Below are 18581 nucleotides of genomic sequence, written 5' to 3'. Positions count from 1 at the left end.
CACACATATACATTGGACCCTAGAGAAAAAACACACACATACATTGGCCCCTAGAGAATAACACACACATATACATTGGACCCTAGAGAAATAACACACACATACATTGGTCTCTAATGAAATAACACACACATACATTGGTCCCTAGAGAAAAAACACACACATACATTGGTCCCTAGAGAATAACACACATACATTGGTCCCTAGAGAAATAACACACACATACATTGGTCCCTAGAGAAATAACACACACATACATTGGACCCTAGGGAATAACACACATACATTGGTCCCTAGAGAAAAAACACACACATACATTGGTCACTAGAGAAAAAACATACACATACATTGGCCCCTAGAGAAAACACACATACATTGGTCCCTAGAGAAATAACACACACATACATTGGTCCCTAGAGAAATAACACACACATACATTGTTCCCTAGAGAAATAACACACACATACATTGGTCCCTAGAGAAATAACACACACATACATTGGTCCCTACAGAAATAACACACAGATACATTGGTCCCTAGAGAAAAAACACACATACATTGGTCCCTAGAGAAAAAACACACATACATTGGTCCCTAGAGAAATAACACACACATAAATTGGTCCCTAGAGAAATAACGCACATACATTGGTCCCTACAGAAATAACACACACATAAATTGGTCCCTAGAGAAAAAACACACATACATTGGTCCCTACAGAAATAACACACACATACATTGGCCCCTAGAGAAAAAACACACACATACATTGGTCCCTAGAGAATAACACACATACATTGGTCCCTAGAGAAATTACACACATACATTAGTCCCTAGAGAATAACACACACATACATTGGTCCCTAGAGAATAACACACATATATTGGTCCCTAGAGAAATAACACACATACATTGGTCCCTAGAGAAAAAACACACATACATTGGTCCCTAGAGAATAACACACACATACATTGGTCCCTAAAGAAATAACACACATACATTGGTCCCTAGAGAAAAAACACACACATACATTGGCCCCTAGAGAAAAAACACACACATACATTGGTCCCTAGAGAAAAAACACACACATACATTGGCCCCTAGATAAAAAACACACATAAACATTGGTCCCTAGAGAAAAAACACACATACATTGGTCCCTAGAGAATAACACACACATACATTGGCCCCAAGAGAAATAACACACATACATTGGTCCCTTGAGAATAACACACATACATTGGTCCCTAGAGAAATAACACACACATACATTAGTCCCTAGAGAAAAAACACACATACATTTGTCCCTAGAGAAATAACACACATGCATTGGTCTCTAGAGAAATAACACACACATACATTAGTAGTCCCTAGAGAAAAAACACACATACATTGGTCCCTAGAGAAATAACACACACATACATTGGTCCCTAGAGAAATAACACACACATACATTGGTCCCTAGAGAATAACACACATACATTGGTCCCTAGAGAAATTACACACATACATTAGTCCCTAGAGAATAACACACACATACATTGGTCCCTAGAGAATAACACACATATATTGGTCCCTAGAGAAATAACACACATACATTGGTCCCTAGAGAAAAAACACACATACATTGGTCCCTAGAGAATAACACACACATACATTGGTCCCTAGAGAAAAAACACACACATACATTGGTCCCTAGAGAAAAAACACACATACAATGGTCCCTAGAGAAAAAAACACACATACATTGGTCCCTAGAGAAATAACACACACATACATTGGTCCCTAGAGAAAAAACACACATACATTGGTCCCTAGAGAAAAAACACACACATACATTGGTCCCTAGAGAATAACACACACATATACATTGGACCCTAGAGAAAAAACACACACATACATTGGCCCCTAGAGAATAACACACACATATACATTGGACCCTAGAGAAATAACACACACATACATTGGTCTCTAATGAAATAACACACACATACATTGGTCCCTAGAGAAAAAACACACACATACATTGGTCCCTAGAGAATAACACACATACATTGGTCCCTAGAGAAATAACACACACATATATTGGTCCCTAGAGAAATAACACACACATACATTGGACCCTAGGGAATAACACACATACATTGGTCCCTAGAGAAAAAACACACACATACATTGGTCACTAGAGAAAAAACATACACATACATTGGCCCCTAGAGAAAACACACATACATTGGTCCCTAGAGAAATAACACACACATACATTGGTCCCTAGAGAAATAACACACACATACATTGGTCCCTAGAGAAATAACACACACATACATTGGTCCCTAGAGAAATAACACACACATACATTGGTCCCTACAGAAATAACACACAGATACATTGGTCCCTAGAGAAAAAACACACATACATTGGTCCCTAGAGAAAAAAAACACATAAATTGGTCCCTAGAGAAATAACGCACATACATTGGTCCCTACAGAAATAACACACACATAAATTGGTCCCTAGAGAAAAAACACACATACATTGGTCCCTACAGAAATAACACACACATACATTGGCCCCTAGAGAAAAAACACACATATACATTGGTCCCTAGAGAAATAACACTCATACATTGGTCCCTAGAGAAAAAACAAACATACATTGGTCCCTAGAGAATAACACACATACATTGGTCCCTAGAGAAATAACACACACATACATTGGTCCCTAGAGAAAAAAACACACATACATTGGTCCCTAGAGAATAACACACTTACATTGGTCCCTAGAGAATAACACACATACATTGGTCCCCAGAGAAAAAAACACACATACATTGGTCCCTAGAGAATAACACACATACATTGGTCCCTAGAGAAGAAACACACATACATTGGTCCCTAGAGAAAAAACACACATACATTGGTCCCTAGAGAATAACACACACATACATTGGTCCCTAGAGAATAACACACATACATTGGCCCCTAGAGAATAACACACATACATTGGTCCTTAGAGAAAAAACACACATACATTGGTCCCTAGAGAAAAAAACACACACATACATTGGCCCCTAGAGAAATAACACACATACATTGGCCCCTAGAGAAATAACACACATACATTGGTCCGTAGAGAATAACACACACATACATTGGTCCCTAGAGAAATAACACACACATACATTGTCCCTAGAGAAAAAACACACACATACATTGGTCCCTAGAGAAATAACACACACATACATTGGTACGTAGAGAAAAAACACACACATACATTGGTCCCTAGAGAAATAACACACACATACATTGGTCCCTAGAGAGTAACACTCATACATTGGTCCCTAGAGAAAAAGCACACATACATTGGTCCCTAGAGAAATAACACACACATACATTGGTCCCTAGAGAAATAACAAACACATACATTGGCCCCCAGAGAATAACACACATACATTGGTCCCTAGAGAAAAAACACACACATACATTGGCCCCTAGAGAAAAAACACACACATACATTGGCCCCTAGAGAAAAAACACACACATACATTGGCCCCTAGAGAAAAAACACACATAAACATTGGTCCCTAGAGAAAAAACACACATACATTGGTCCCTAGAGAATAACACACATATACATTGGCCCCAAGAGAAATAACACACATACATTGGTCCCTAGAGAATAACACACATACATTGGTCCCTAGAGAAATAACACACACATACATTAGTCCCTAGAGAAAAAACACACATACATTTGTCCCTAGAGAAATAACACACATGCATTGGTCCCTAGAGAAATAACACACACATACATTAGTAGTCCCTAGAGAAAAAACACACATACATTGGTCCCTAGAGAAATAACACACACATACATTGGTCCCTAGAGAAATAACACACACATACATTGGTCCCTAGAGAATAACACACATACATTGGTCCCTAGAGAAATTACACACATACATTAGTCCCTAGAGAATAACACACACATACATTGGTCCCTAGAGAATAACACACATATATTGGTCCCTAGAGAAATAACACACATACATTGGTCCCTAGAGAAAAAACACACATACATTGGTCCCTAGAGAATAACACACACATACATTGGTCCCTAGAGAAAAAACACACACATACATTGGTCCGTAGAGAAAAAACACACATACAATGGTCCCTAGAGAAAAAAACACACATACATTGGTCCCTAGAGAAATAACACACACATACATTGGTCCCTAGAGAAAAAACACACATACATTGGTCCCTAGAGAAAAAACACACACATTCATTGGCCGCTAGAGAATATCACACACATATACATTGGTCTCTAGAGATAAAACACACACATACATTGGCCCCTAGAGAATAACACACATACATTGGTCCCTAGAGGAAAAACACACACATACATTGGTGCCTAGAGAAAAAACACACCTACATTGGTCCCTAGAGAAATAACACACACATACATTGGCCCCTAGAGAATAACACACACATATACATTGGACCCTAGAGAAAAAACACACAAATACATTGGTCTCTAATGAAATAACACACACATACATTGGTCCCTAGAGAAAAAACACGCACATACATTGGTCCCTAGAGAATAACACACATACATTGGTCCCTAGAGAAATAACACACACATACATTGGTCCCTAGAGAAATAACACACACATACATTGGACCCTAGGGAATAACACACATACATTGGTCCCTAGAGAAAAAACACACACATACATTGGTCACTAGAGAAAAAACATACACATACATTGGCCCCTAGAGAAAACACACATACATTGGTCCCTAGAGAAATAACACACACATACATTGGTCCCTAGAGAAATAACACACACATACATTGGTCCCTAGAGAAATAACACACACATACATTGGTCCCTACAGAAATAACACACACATACATTGGTCCCTAGAGAAAAAACACACATACATTGGTCCCTAGAGAAAAAACACACATACATTGGTCCCTAGAGAAATAACACACAGATACATTGGTCCCTAGAGAAATAACGCACACATACATTGGTCCCTACAGAAATAACACACACATACATTGGCCCCTAGAGAAAAAAAACACACATACATTTGTCCCTAGAGAAATAACACACTCATACATTGGTCCCTAGAGAAAAAAACACACACATACATTGGTCCCTAGAGAATAACACACACATACATTGGTCCCTAGAGAATAACACACATACATTGGTCCCTAGAGAATAACACACATACATTGGCCCCTAGAGAATAACACACATACATTGGTCCCTAGAAAAAAAAACACACACATACATTGGTCCCTAGAGAAAAAAACACATACATTGGTCCCTAGAGAAATAACACACATACATTGGTCCCTAGAGAAAAAACACACACATACATTGGTCCCTAGAGAATAACACACACATACATTGGTCCCTAGAGAATAACACACACATACATTGGTCCCTAGAGAATAACACACACATATACATTGGTCCCTAAAGAAATAACACACATACATTGGTCCCTAGAGAATAACACACACATACATTGGTCCCTAGAGAATAACACACACATACATTGGTCCCTAAAGAAATAACACACATACATTGGTCCCTAGAGAAAAAACACACACATACATTGGCCCCTAGAGAAAAAACACACACATACATTGGCCCCTAGAGAAAAAACACACACATACATTGGCCCCTAGATAAAAAACACACATACATTGGTCCCTAGAGTATAACACACACATACATTGGCCCCAAGAGAAATAACACACATACATTGGTCCCTAGAGAATAACACACATACATTGGTCCCTAGAGAAATAACACACACATACATTAGTCCCTAGAAAAAAAACACACATACATTTGTCCCTAGAGAAATAACACACATGCATTGGTCTCTAGAGAAATAACACACACATACATTAGTAGTCCCTAGAGAAAAAACACACATACATTGGTCCCTAGAGAAATAACACACACATACATTGGTCCCTAGAGAAATAACACACACATACATTGGTCCCTAGAGAAATAACACACACATACATTGGTCCCTAGTGAATAACACACAATCATTGGTCCCTAGAGAAATTACACACATTCATTAGTCCCTAGAGAATAACACACACATACATTGGTCCCTAGAGAATAACACACATACATTGGTCCCTAGAGAAATAACACACATACATTGGTCCCTAGAGAAAAAACACACATACATTGGTCCCTAGAGAATAACACACACATACATTGGTCCCTAGAGAAAAAACACACACATACATTGGTCCCTAGAGAAAAAACACACATACAATGGTCCCTAGAGAAAAAAACACACATACATTGGTCCCTAGAGAAATAACACACACATACATTGGTCCCTAGAGAAAAAACACACATACATTGGTCCCTAGAGAAAAAACACACACATTCGTTGGCCGCTAGAGAATAACACACACATATACATTGGTCTCTAGAGATAAAACACACACATACATTGGCCCCTAGAGAATAACACACATACATTGGTCCCTAGAGAAAAAACACACACATACATTGGTTCCTAGAGAAAAAACACACCTACATTGGTCCCTAGAGAAATAACACACACATACATTGGCCCCTAGAGAATAACACACACATATACATTGGACCCTAGAGAAAAAACACACACATACATTGGCCCCTAGAGAATAACACACACATATACATTGGACCCTAGAGAAATAACACACACATACATTGGTCTCTAATGAAATAACACACACATACATTGGTCCCTAGAGAAAAAACACACACATACATTGGTCCCTAGAGAATAACACACATACATTGGTCCCTAGAGAAATAACACACACATACATTCGTCCCTAGAGAAATAACACACACATACATTGGACCCTAGGGAATAACACACATACATTGGTCCCTAGAGAAAAAACACACACATACATTGGTCACTAGAGAAAAAACATACACATACATTGGCCCCTAGAGAAAACACACATACATTGGTCCCTAGAGAAATAACACACACATACATTGGTCCCTAGAGAAATAACACACACATACATTGGTCCCTAGAGAAATAACACACACATACATTGGTCCCTAGAGAAATAACACACACATACATTGGTCCCTACAGAAATAACACACAGATACATTGGTCCCTAGAGAAAAAACACACATACATTGGTCCCTAGAGAAAAAACACACATACATTGGTCCCTAGAGAAATAACACACACATAAATTGGTCCCTAGAGAAATAACGCACATACATTGGTCCCTACAGAAATAACACACACATAAATTGGTCCCTAGAGAAAAAACACACATACATTGGTCCCTACAGAAATAACACACCCATACATTGGCCCCTAGAGAAAAAACACACATATACATTGGTCCCTAGAGAAATAACACTCATACATTGGTCCCTAGAGAAAAAACAAACACATACATTGGTCCCTAGAGAATAACACACATACATTGGTCCCTAGAGAAATAACACACACATACATTGGTCCCTAGAGAAAAAAAACACACATACATTGGTCCCTAGAGAATAACACACATATATTGGTGCCCAGAGAAAAAAACACACATACATTGGTCCCTAGAGAATAACACACATACATTGGTCCCTAGAGAAGAAACACACATACATTGGTCCCTAGAGAAAAAACACACATACATTGGTCCCTAGAGAATAACACACACATACATTGGTCCCTAGAGAATAACACACACATACATTGGTCCCTAGAGAATAACACACATACATTGGCCCCTAGAGAAATAACACATATACATTGGTCCCTAGAGAATAAAACACACATACATTGGTCCCTAGAGAATAACACACATACATTGGCCCCTAGAGAAATAACACATATACATTGGTCCCTAGAGAAATAACTCACACATACATTGGTCCCTAGAGAAATAACACACATACATTGGTCCCTAGAGAAAAAACAGACACATACATTGGCCCCTAGAGAAATAACACACACATACATTGGTCCCTAGAGAATAACACACATACATTGGTCCCTAGAGAAATAACACACACATACATTGGCCCCTAGAGAAATAACACACATACATTGGTGCTTAGAGAAATAACACACATACATTGGCCCCTAGAGAAAAAAACACACACATACATTGGTCCCTAGAATAAAAAAACACACACATACATTGGCCCCTAGAGAAATAACACACATACATTGGCCCCTAGAGAAATAACACACATACATTGGTGCTTAGAGAAATAACACACATACATTGGCCCCTAGAGAAAAAAACACACACATACATTGGCCCCTAGAGAAATAACACTCATACATTGGCCCCTAGAGAAATAACACACTTACATTGGTCCCTAGACAATAACACACATACATTGGTACCCAGAGAAAAAACACACCCATACATTGGTCCCTAGAGAAAAAACAGACACATACATTGGCCCCTAGAGAAATAACACACACATACCTTGGTCCCTAGAGAATAACACACATACATTGGTCCCTAGAGAAATAACACACACATACATTGGTCCCTAGAGAAATAACACACATACATTGGCCCCTAGAGAAATAACACACACAAACAATTGTCCCTAGAGAAAAAACACACATACATTGGTCCCTAGAATAAAAAAACACACACATACATTGGCCCCTAGAGAAATAACACACATACATTGGCCCCTAGAGAAATAACACACATATATTGCCCCCTAGAGAATAACACACATACATTGGTCCCTAGAGAAATAACACACACATACATTGTTCCCTAGAGAAATAACACACACATACATTGGTCCCTAGAGAAAAAACACACATACATTGGTCCCTAGAATAAAAAAACACACACATACATTGGCCCCTAGAGAAATAACACACATACATTGTCCCCTAGAGAAATAACACACATACATTGGTGCCTAGAGAATAACACACATACTTTGGTCCCTAGAGAAAAAACACACACATACATTGGTCCCTAGAGAAATAACACACATACATTGGTCCCTAGAGAATAACACACATACATTGGTCCCTAGAGAAATAACACACACATACATTGGTCCCTAGAGAAATAACACACATACATTGGCCCCTAGAGAATAACACACATACATTGGTCCCTAGAGAAAAAACACACACATACATTGGCCCCTAGAGAAAAAACACACACATACATTGGTCCCTAGAGAAAAAAAACACACATACATTTGTCCCTAGAGAAATAACACACACATACATTGGTCCCTAGAGAAAAACACACATACATTGGTCCCTAGAGAAATAACACACACATACATTGGTCCTTAGAGAAATAACACACACATACATTGGTCCCTAGAGAAATAACACACATACATTGGTCCCTAGAGAAATAACACACACATACATTGGTCCCTAGAGAAATAACACACACATACATTGGTCCCTAGAGAAGCAACACACACATACATTGGTCCCTAGAGAAATAACACACACATACATTGGTTCTTAGAGAAATAACACACACATACATTGGTCCCTAGAGAAATAACACACATACATTGGTCCCTAGAGAAAAAACACACACATACATTGGCCCCTAGAGAAATAACACAGACATACATTGGTCCCTAGAGAAATAACACACATACATTGGCCTCTAGAGAAATAACACACACATACATTGGTCCCTAGAGAAATAACACACATACATTGGTCCCTAGAGAAATAACACACATACATTGGTCCCTAGAGAAATAACACACACATACATTGGTCCCTAGAGAATAACACACACATACATTGGTCCCTAGAGAATAACACACACATACATTGGTCCCTAGAGAAATAACACACACATACATTGGTCCCTAGAGAAATAACACACACATACATTGGTCCCTAGAGAAAAAACACACATACATTGGTCCCTAGAATAAAAAAACACACACATACATTGGCCCCTAGAGAAATAACACACATACATTGGTCCCTAGAGAATAACACACACATACATTGGTCCCTAGAGAAATAACACACACATACATTGGTCCCTAGAGAAATAACACACACATACATTGGTCCCTAGAGAAATAACACACACATACATTGGTCCCTAGAGAAAAAACACCACACATACATTGGTCCCTAGAGAAATAACACACACATACATTGGTCCCTAGAGAATAACACACATACATTGGTCCCTAGAGAAATAACACACACATACATTGGTCCCTAGAGAAATAACACACATACATTGGCCCCTAGAGAATAACACACATACATTGGTCCCTAGAGAAAAAACACACACATACATTGGTCCCTAGAGAAAAAAAACACACATACATTTGTCCCTAGAGAAATAACACACACATACATTGGTCCCTAGAGAAAAAAACACACACATACATTGGTCCCTAGAGAAAAAACACACACATACATTGGTCCCTAGAGAATAACACACACATACATTGGTCCCTAGAGAATAACACACATACATTGGTCCCTAGAGAATAACACACATACATTGGCCCCTAGAGAATAACACACACATACATTGGTCCCTAGAAAAAAAAACACACACATACATTGGTCCCTAGAGAAAAAACACACATATACATTGGTCCCTAGAGAAATAACACACATACATTGGTCCCTAGAGAAATAACACAGACATACATTGGTCCCTAGAGAAATAACACACATACATTGGCCTCTAGAGAAATAACACACACATACATTGGTCCCTAGAGAAATAACACACATACATTGGTCCCTAGAGAAATAACACACATACATTGGTCCCTAGAGAAATAACACACACATACATTGGTCCCTAGAGAATAACACACACATACATTGGTCCCTAGAGAATAACACACACATACATTGGTCCCTAGAGAAATAACACACACATACATTGGTCCCTAGAGAAATAACACATACATACATTGGTCCCTAGAGAAAAAACACACATACATTGGTCCCTAGAATAAAAAAGCACACACATACATTGGCCCCTAGAGAAATAACACACATACATTGGTCCCTAGAGAAATAACACACACATACATTGGTGCCTAGAGAATAACACACATACTTTGGTCCCTAGAGAAAAAACACACACATACATTGGTCCCTAAAGAAATAACACACATACATTGGTCCCTAGAGAATAACACACATACATTGGTCCCTAGAGAAATAACACACACATACATTGGTCCCTAGAGAAATAACACACATACATTGGCCCCTAGAGAATAACACACATACATTGGTCCCTAGAGAAAAAACACACACATACATTGGCCCCTAGAGAAAAAACACACACATACATTGGTCCCTAGAGAAAAAAAACACACATACATTTGTCCCTAGAGAAATAACACACACATACATTGGTCCCTAGAGAAAAACACACATACATTGGTCCCTAGAGAAATAACACACACATACATTGGTCCTTAGAGAAATAACACACACATACATTGGTCCCTAGAGAAATAACACACATACATTGGTCCCTAGAGAAATAACACACACATACATTGGTCCCTAGAGAAATAACACACACATACATTGGTCCCTAGAGAAACAACACACACATACATTGGTCCCTAGAGAAATAACACACACATACATTGGTCCTTAGAGAAATAACACACACATACATTGGTCCCTAGAGAAATAACACACATACATTGGTCCCTAGAGAAAAAACACACACATACATTGGCCCCTAGAGAAATAACACAGACATACATTGGTCCCTAGAGAAATAACACACATACATTGGCCTCTAGAGAAATAACACACACATACATTGGTCCCTAGAGAAATAACACACATACATTGGTCCCTAGAGAAATAACACACATACATTGGTCCCTAGAGAAATAACACACACATACATTGGTCCCTAGAGAATAACACACACATACATTGGTCCCTAGAGAATAACACACACATACATTGGTCCCTAGAGAAATAACACACACATACATTGGTCCCTAGAGAAATAACACACACATACATTGGTCCCTAGAGAAAAAACACACATACATTGGTCCCTAGAATAAAAAAACACACACATACATTGGCCCCTAGAGAAATAACACACATACATTGGTCCCTAGAGAATAACACACACATACATTGGTCCCTAGAGAAATAACACACACATACATTGGTCCCTAGAGAAATAACACACACATACATTGGTCCCTAGAGAAATAACACACACATACATTGGTCCCTAGAGAAAAAACACCACACATACATTGGTCCCTAGAGAAATAACACACACATACATTGGTCCCTAGAGAATAACACACATACATTGGTCCCTAGAGAAATAACACACACATACATTGGTCCCTAGAGAAATAACACACATACATTGGCCCCTAGAGAATAACACACATACATTGGTCCCTAGAGAAAAAACACACACATACATTGGTCCCTAGAGAAAAAAAACACACATACATTTGTCCCTAGAGAAATAACACACACATACATTGGTCCCTAGAGAAAAAAACACACACATACATTGGTCCCTAGAGAAAAAACACACACATACATTGGTCCCTAGAGAATAACACACACATACATTGGTCCCTAGAGAATAACACACATACATTGGTCCCTAGAGAATAACACACATACATTGGCCCCTAGAGAATAACACACACATACATTGGTCCCTAGAAAAAAAAACACACACATACATTGGTCCCTAGAGAAAAAACACACATATACATTGGTCCCTAGAGAAATAACACACATACATTGGTCCCTAGAGAAATAACACAGACATACATTGGTCCCTAGAGAAATAACACAGACATACATTGGTCCCTAGAGAAATAACACACATACATTGGCCTCTAGAGAAATAACACACACATACATTGGTCCCTAGAGAAATAACACACATACATTGGTCCCTAGAGAAATAACACACATACATTGGTCCCTAGAGAAATAACACACACATACATTGGTCCCTAGAGAATAACACACACATACATTGGTCCCTAGAGAATAACACACACATACATTGGTCCCTAGAGAAATAACACACACATACATTGGTCCCTAGAGAAATAACACATACATACATTGGTCCCTAGAGAAAAAACACACATACATTGGTCCCTAGAATAAAAAAACACACACATACATTGGCCCCTAGAGAAATAACACACATACATTGGTCCCTAGAGAAATAACACACACATACATTGGTCCCTAGAGAAATAACACACACATACATTGGTCCCTAGAGAAATAACACACACATACATTGGTCCCTAGAGAAAAAACACCACACATACATTGGTCCCTAGAGAAATAACACACACATACATTGGTCCCTAGAGAATAACACACATACATTGGTCCCTAGAGAAAAAAAACACACATACATTTGTCCCTAGAGAAATAACACACACATACATTGGTCCCTAGAGAAAAAAACACACACATACATTGGTCCCTAGAGAAAAAACACACACATACATTGGTCCCTAGAGAATAACACACACATACATTGGTCCCTAGAGAATAACACACATACATTGGTCCCTAGAGAATAACACACATACATTGGCCCCTAGAGAATAACACACACATACATTGGTCCCTAGAAAAAAAAACACACACATACATTGGTCCCTAGAGAAAAAACACACATATACATTGGTCCCTAGAGAAATAACACACATACATTGGTCCCTAGAGAAATAACACAGACATACATTGGTCCCTAGAGAAATAACACAGACATACATTGGTCCCTAGAGAAATAACACACATACATTGGCCTCTAGAGAAATAACACACACATACATTGGTCCCTAGAGAAATAACACACATACATTGGTCCCTAGAGAAATAACACACATACATTGGTCCCTAGAGAAATAACACACACATACATTGGTCCCTAGAGAATAACACACACATACATTGGTCCCTAGAGAATAACACACACATACATTGGTCCCTAGAGAAATAACACACACATACATTGGTCCCTAGAGAAATAACACACACATACATTGGTCCCTAGAGAAAAAACACACATACATTGGTCCCTAGAATAAAAAACCACACACATACATTGGCCCCTAGAGAAATAACACACATACATTGGTCCCTAGAGAAATAACACACACATACATTGGTCCCTAGAGAAATAACACACACATACATTGGTCCCTAGAGAAATAACACACACATACATTGGTCCCTAGAGAAAAAACACCACACATACATTGGTCCCTAGAGAAATAACACACACATACATTGGTCCCTAGAGAATAACACACATACATTGGTCCCTAGAGAAATAACACACACATACATTGGTCCCTAGAGAAATAACACACATACATTGGCCCCTAGAGAATAACACACATACATTTGTCCCTAGAGAAATAACACACACATACATTGGTCCCTAGAGAAAAAAACACACACATACATTGGTCCCTAGAGAAAAAACACACACATACATTGGTCCCTAGAGGATAACACACACATACATTGGTCCCTAGAGAATAACACACATACATTGGTCCCTAGAGAATAACACACATACATTGGCCCCTAGAGAATAACACACACATACATTGGTCCCTAGAAAAAAAAACACACACATACATTGGTCCCTAGAGAATAACACACATACATTGGTCCCAAGAGAATAACACACACATACATTGGTCCCTAGAGAATAACACACATACATTGGTCCCTAGAGAATAACACACACATACATTGGTCCCTAGAGAATAACACACACATACATTGGTCCCTAGAGAATAACACACACATACATTGGCCCCTAGAGAATAACACACACACATACATTGGTCTCCACCTGTTGGTAGTAGGGAATGCTCACTGCTGTCCCTGTCCTCTCCCTCTGGCTCAGTGTGTGGGAGGACTGGTACCTGGCTTGCATGTAAGCAGGCTGGCTGGGGCTGGCTGGCTGGGGCTGGCTGGCGGGAGTGACCTATGATGCCATGCTGCCACGTCTAAAAAGCTCACAGCTGGGCCTGTAGTACATCTGTGCGACACAGTAGTTGAAAACCGTTGTATTAGACAGCTCAGCTGCCGGAATCAGAGTTCAACAAGTGGACGCAGCGTGCGGAACCCTCTGACACTTTCGGTGCCCAGAGCATGCTCTCCACTGGAACCGCCCTCCCTACGCCCCTGCATGTAATATTAGTTATATAATTAAATCATATATTTTATTTCACTTCAGTTAATATAATAGGGAGTACAGACTATGTTAAATTAATTGCCTGCTCAATGCAAAACACACACTATATTAATATTATATGACCTATGATGCAGTATTCACAGCGCGTCACTTTTTCCACATTTTGTTATGTTACAGCCTTATTCCCAAACGGAATAAATTCATTTTTTGTCCTCAAAGTTCTACACACAATACCCCATAATGACAACGTGTAAAGTTTTTTTTGAGATTTTTGCAAATTTAATAAAAAAAAAAACAACTAAGAAATCACATGTACATAAGTATTCACCGGCCTTTGCCATGAAGCTCAAAATTGAGCTCCAGAGCATCCTGTTTTCAAATGATCATCCTTGACATGTTCCTACAGCTTAATCGGAGTCCATCTGTGGTAAATTCAGTTGTTTGGACATGATTTTGAAAGTCAAACACCTGTCTATATAAGGTCCCACACTTGAATAGTGCATGTCAGAACACAAACCAAGCATGATGTCCAAGGAATTGTCTGTAGACCTCCGAGACAGGATTGTCTTGAGGCACAAATCTGGGGAAGGGTATAGAAAAATATCTGCTGCTTTGAAGGTCCCAATGAGCACAGTGGCCTCCATCATCTGTAAATAAAAGAAGTTCGGAACCACCAGGACTCTTCCTAGAGTTGGCCGGCCGTCTAAACTGAGCGATCGGGAAAGAAGGGCCCTAGTCAGGGAGGTGACCAGTAACCCGATGGTCACTCTGTCAGAGCTACAGCATTCCTCTGTGGAGAGACAAGAACCTTCCAGAATTACAACCACCTCTGCAGCAATCCACCAATCAGACCTGTATATTAGAGTGGCCAGACGGAAGCCACTCCTTAGTAAAAAGCAAATGGCAGCCCACCTGGAGTTTGCCAAAATGCACCTGAAGGACTCACAGACCATGAGAGACAAAGATTTGTTTGGAGGAAATCAGGCACCGCTCATCACCAGGCCAATACCATCCCTACAGTGAAGCATGTTGGTGGCAGCATCATACTGTGGGGATGTTTTTCAGCGGCAGGAACTGGGAGACTAGTCAGGATAGAGGGAAAGATGAATGCAGCAATGTACAGAGACATCCTTGATGAACACCTGCACCAGAGCGCTCTTGACCTCAGACTGGGGCAACGGTTCATCCTTCAGCAGGACAACGACCCTAAGCACACAGCCAAGATATCAAAGGACTGGCTTCAGGACAACTCTGTGAATGTCCTTAAGTGGCCCAGCCAGAGCCCAGACTTGAATCCAGTTGAACATCTCTGAAGATATCTGTAAATGGCTGTGCACCGACGCTTCCCATCCAACCTGATGGAGCTTGAGAGGTGCTGCAACGAGGAATGGGCGAAACTGCCCAAAGATAGGTGTGCCAAGCTTGTGGCATCATATTCAAAGAGACTTCAGGCTGTAATTGCTGCCAAAGGTGCATCAATAAAGTATTGAGCAAAGGCCGTGACTACTTATGTACATGTGATTTCTTAGTTCTTTTTTTTTTTTAATTAAATTTGCAAAAATCTGAAGAAAACTTGTTACACGTTGTCATTATGGGGTATTGTTGTCATTATGGGGTATTGTGTGTCATTATGGGGATTTGGTGTCATTATGGGGTATTGTTGTCATTATGGGGTATTGTGTATCATTATGGGGATTTGGTGGCATTATGGGGTATTGTTGTCATTATGGGGTATTGTGTGTAGAATTTTGAGGAGAAAAATGAATTTATTCCATTTTGGAATAAGGCTGTAACATAACACAATGTGGGAAAAGTGACGCGCTGTGAATACTTTCTGGATGCACTGTATACATTATTTTCTTAGTAGTATAAATGTACAGTTAATCTTAATGACAAGTTAATGTTTATTGGTGAAAAATATTATTATTTGAATAACCAACTAAGAAACTGTAAAGATTGATCTGGCTCAGAAGGAATAGAGAATATGTTGTCAGTAATAGGCTTACGGAACTCAGGGCCCGATTCAGACCCACTCGCTAGGCTGCGTTCGCACATAGCCTGTCGATGTTTGCAATGTGCGCATGCGTATAAGATGCTTTCCGCGTGCGCAAACTAGTCCACGTGATCGGGAAGCGTTCACACCTCGCTAAAATGAATGTCAGGACAGAGGGTGGTCGATGGAAACGGGGTGTGGTGGTGCGAACACAGGCGCGTCTGTGCGTTTTTACACCTTTTCAGAGGCGTGCATAATTAATACGTAGCGTCATAATTCACGTCACATGACTGAATTCCACACAGCAGCACGCGCAGTGCTTGCGGTAGGGAATGGTCAGCCAGAAGTGCTGTGCAAGGGTCCGATGTTACCGATTATTGCATACACTTCCTGGAGATGACGTGTATTATGAAGGGAAAGTGGGCGTCTTATAACAGACTGGCGGTCGTCTAAATAGACACCACAATCGCAGACCAAGACATAATGGGTGTGCTAATGTCTTGCCGTGCATTCGCGGGATTTGCATACTTTGGCTGCTGATGGCTGCGTGCAAACGCATCTAGCGAGCGGGTCTGAAACGAGCACTCAGCTCTAAAAATAATTCCTTACTGAAACCCTTTCCTGACTACAGGTCTTTTTACTTCGTTCCCACTTCATGTACTTTTATAGGACCATAAAATGCATCATTGTGCGTTATTGTCATTGTCACACATATCAGAGGTATTTTGAGGACTGTGTAAAATCTGCCCTATGGGAATCTGTTATAATAGTTATAATACAAATAATATATATGTTTTATTTTATATTTTACAGTAAGGTATTTGTACAGCCTCCGCCCTATGATGGAAGCTCTTCATTTACTGTCACCATGGCTGCGTATAAGGATCCTGAATACACTGCTCTAATAACACAGGATGATACAGTGACTGTGGGAGCGTATGTCTATCTCAGGTTATTTGCTCTAGATGTGTATTCAGAGTTTCTTACCTTAAGGACAGAGACGTGCTTCGCCTCCCCCACCAGTGACCGCAGTGACCCCAATTCTGTACGACTTGTGAGTGGCGGGTGAGTAACAATGATCGGTGTGATGTGTTTGGTCTTTACTGTTAGATAGACTGAGAGTTCATAATTAATAGAGATGAGACCACACTGCCCCTCCTGATCACTGTACCTTAAAAAAATGAAAATTACATTAACGTGCTTGTGAAAAATATCCTTCTATACAGATAACCTGAGAGCTCTAACTCCAGACCCAATCCATGGTGAGAACACACTGCAACCAAACTCGTTCTCCTAACAGG

General features: G+C 39.6%; 1 protein-coding gene across 1 annotated transcript in view; it reads left to right on the top strand.

Moving 5' to 3' along the window:
* Nucleotides 1-18581, top strand: part of LOC148523011 (pancreatic secretory granule membrane major glycoprotein GP2-like) — a gene marked incomplete at its 3' end in the record, with an annotated part of 171173 nt that overhangs the window by 148172 nt on the left and 4420 nt on the right. The window contains exon 6 of the mRNA XM_088473311.1: nt 18094-18345. Within this exon, the coding sequence (XP_088329437.1) occupies nt 18094-18345 (252 nt within the window). The remainder of the gene's footprint in view (nt 1-18093; nt 18346-18581) is intronic.

This window comes from Taudactylus pleione, unplaced genomic scaffold, assembly GCF_031769625.1.
Source record: "Taudactylus pleione unplaced genomic scaffold, aTauple2 ptg000134l, whole genome shotgun sequence".
NCBI lineage: Eukaryota > Metazoa > Chordata > Amphibia > Anura > Myobatrachidae > Taudactylus > Taudactylus pleione.
This window is presented reverse-complemented; position numbering and strand designations above follow the sequence as displayed.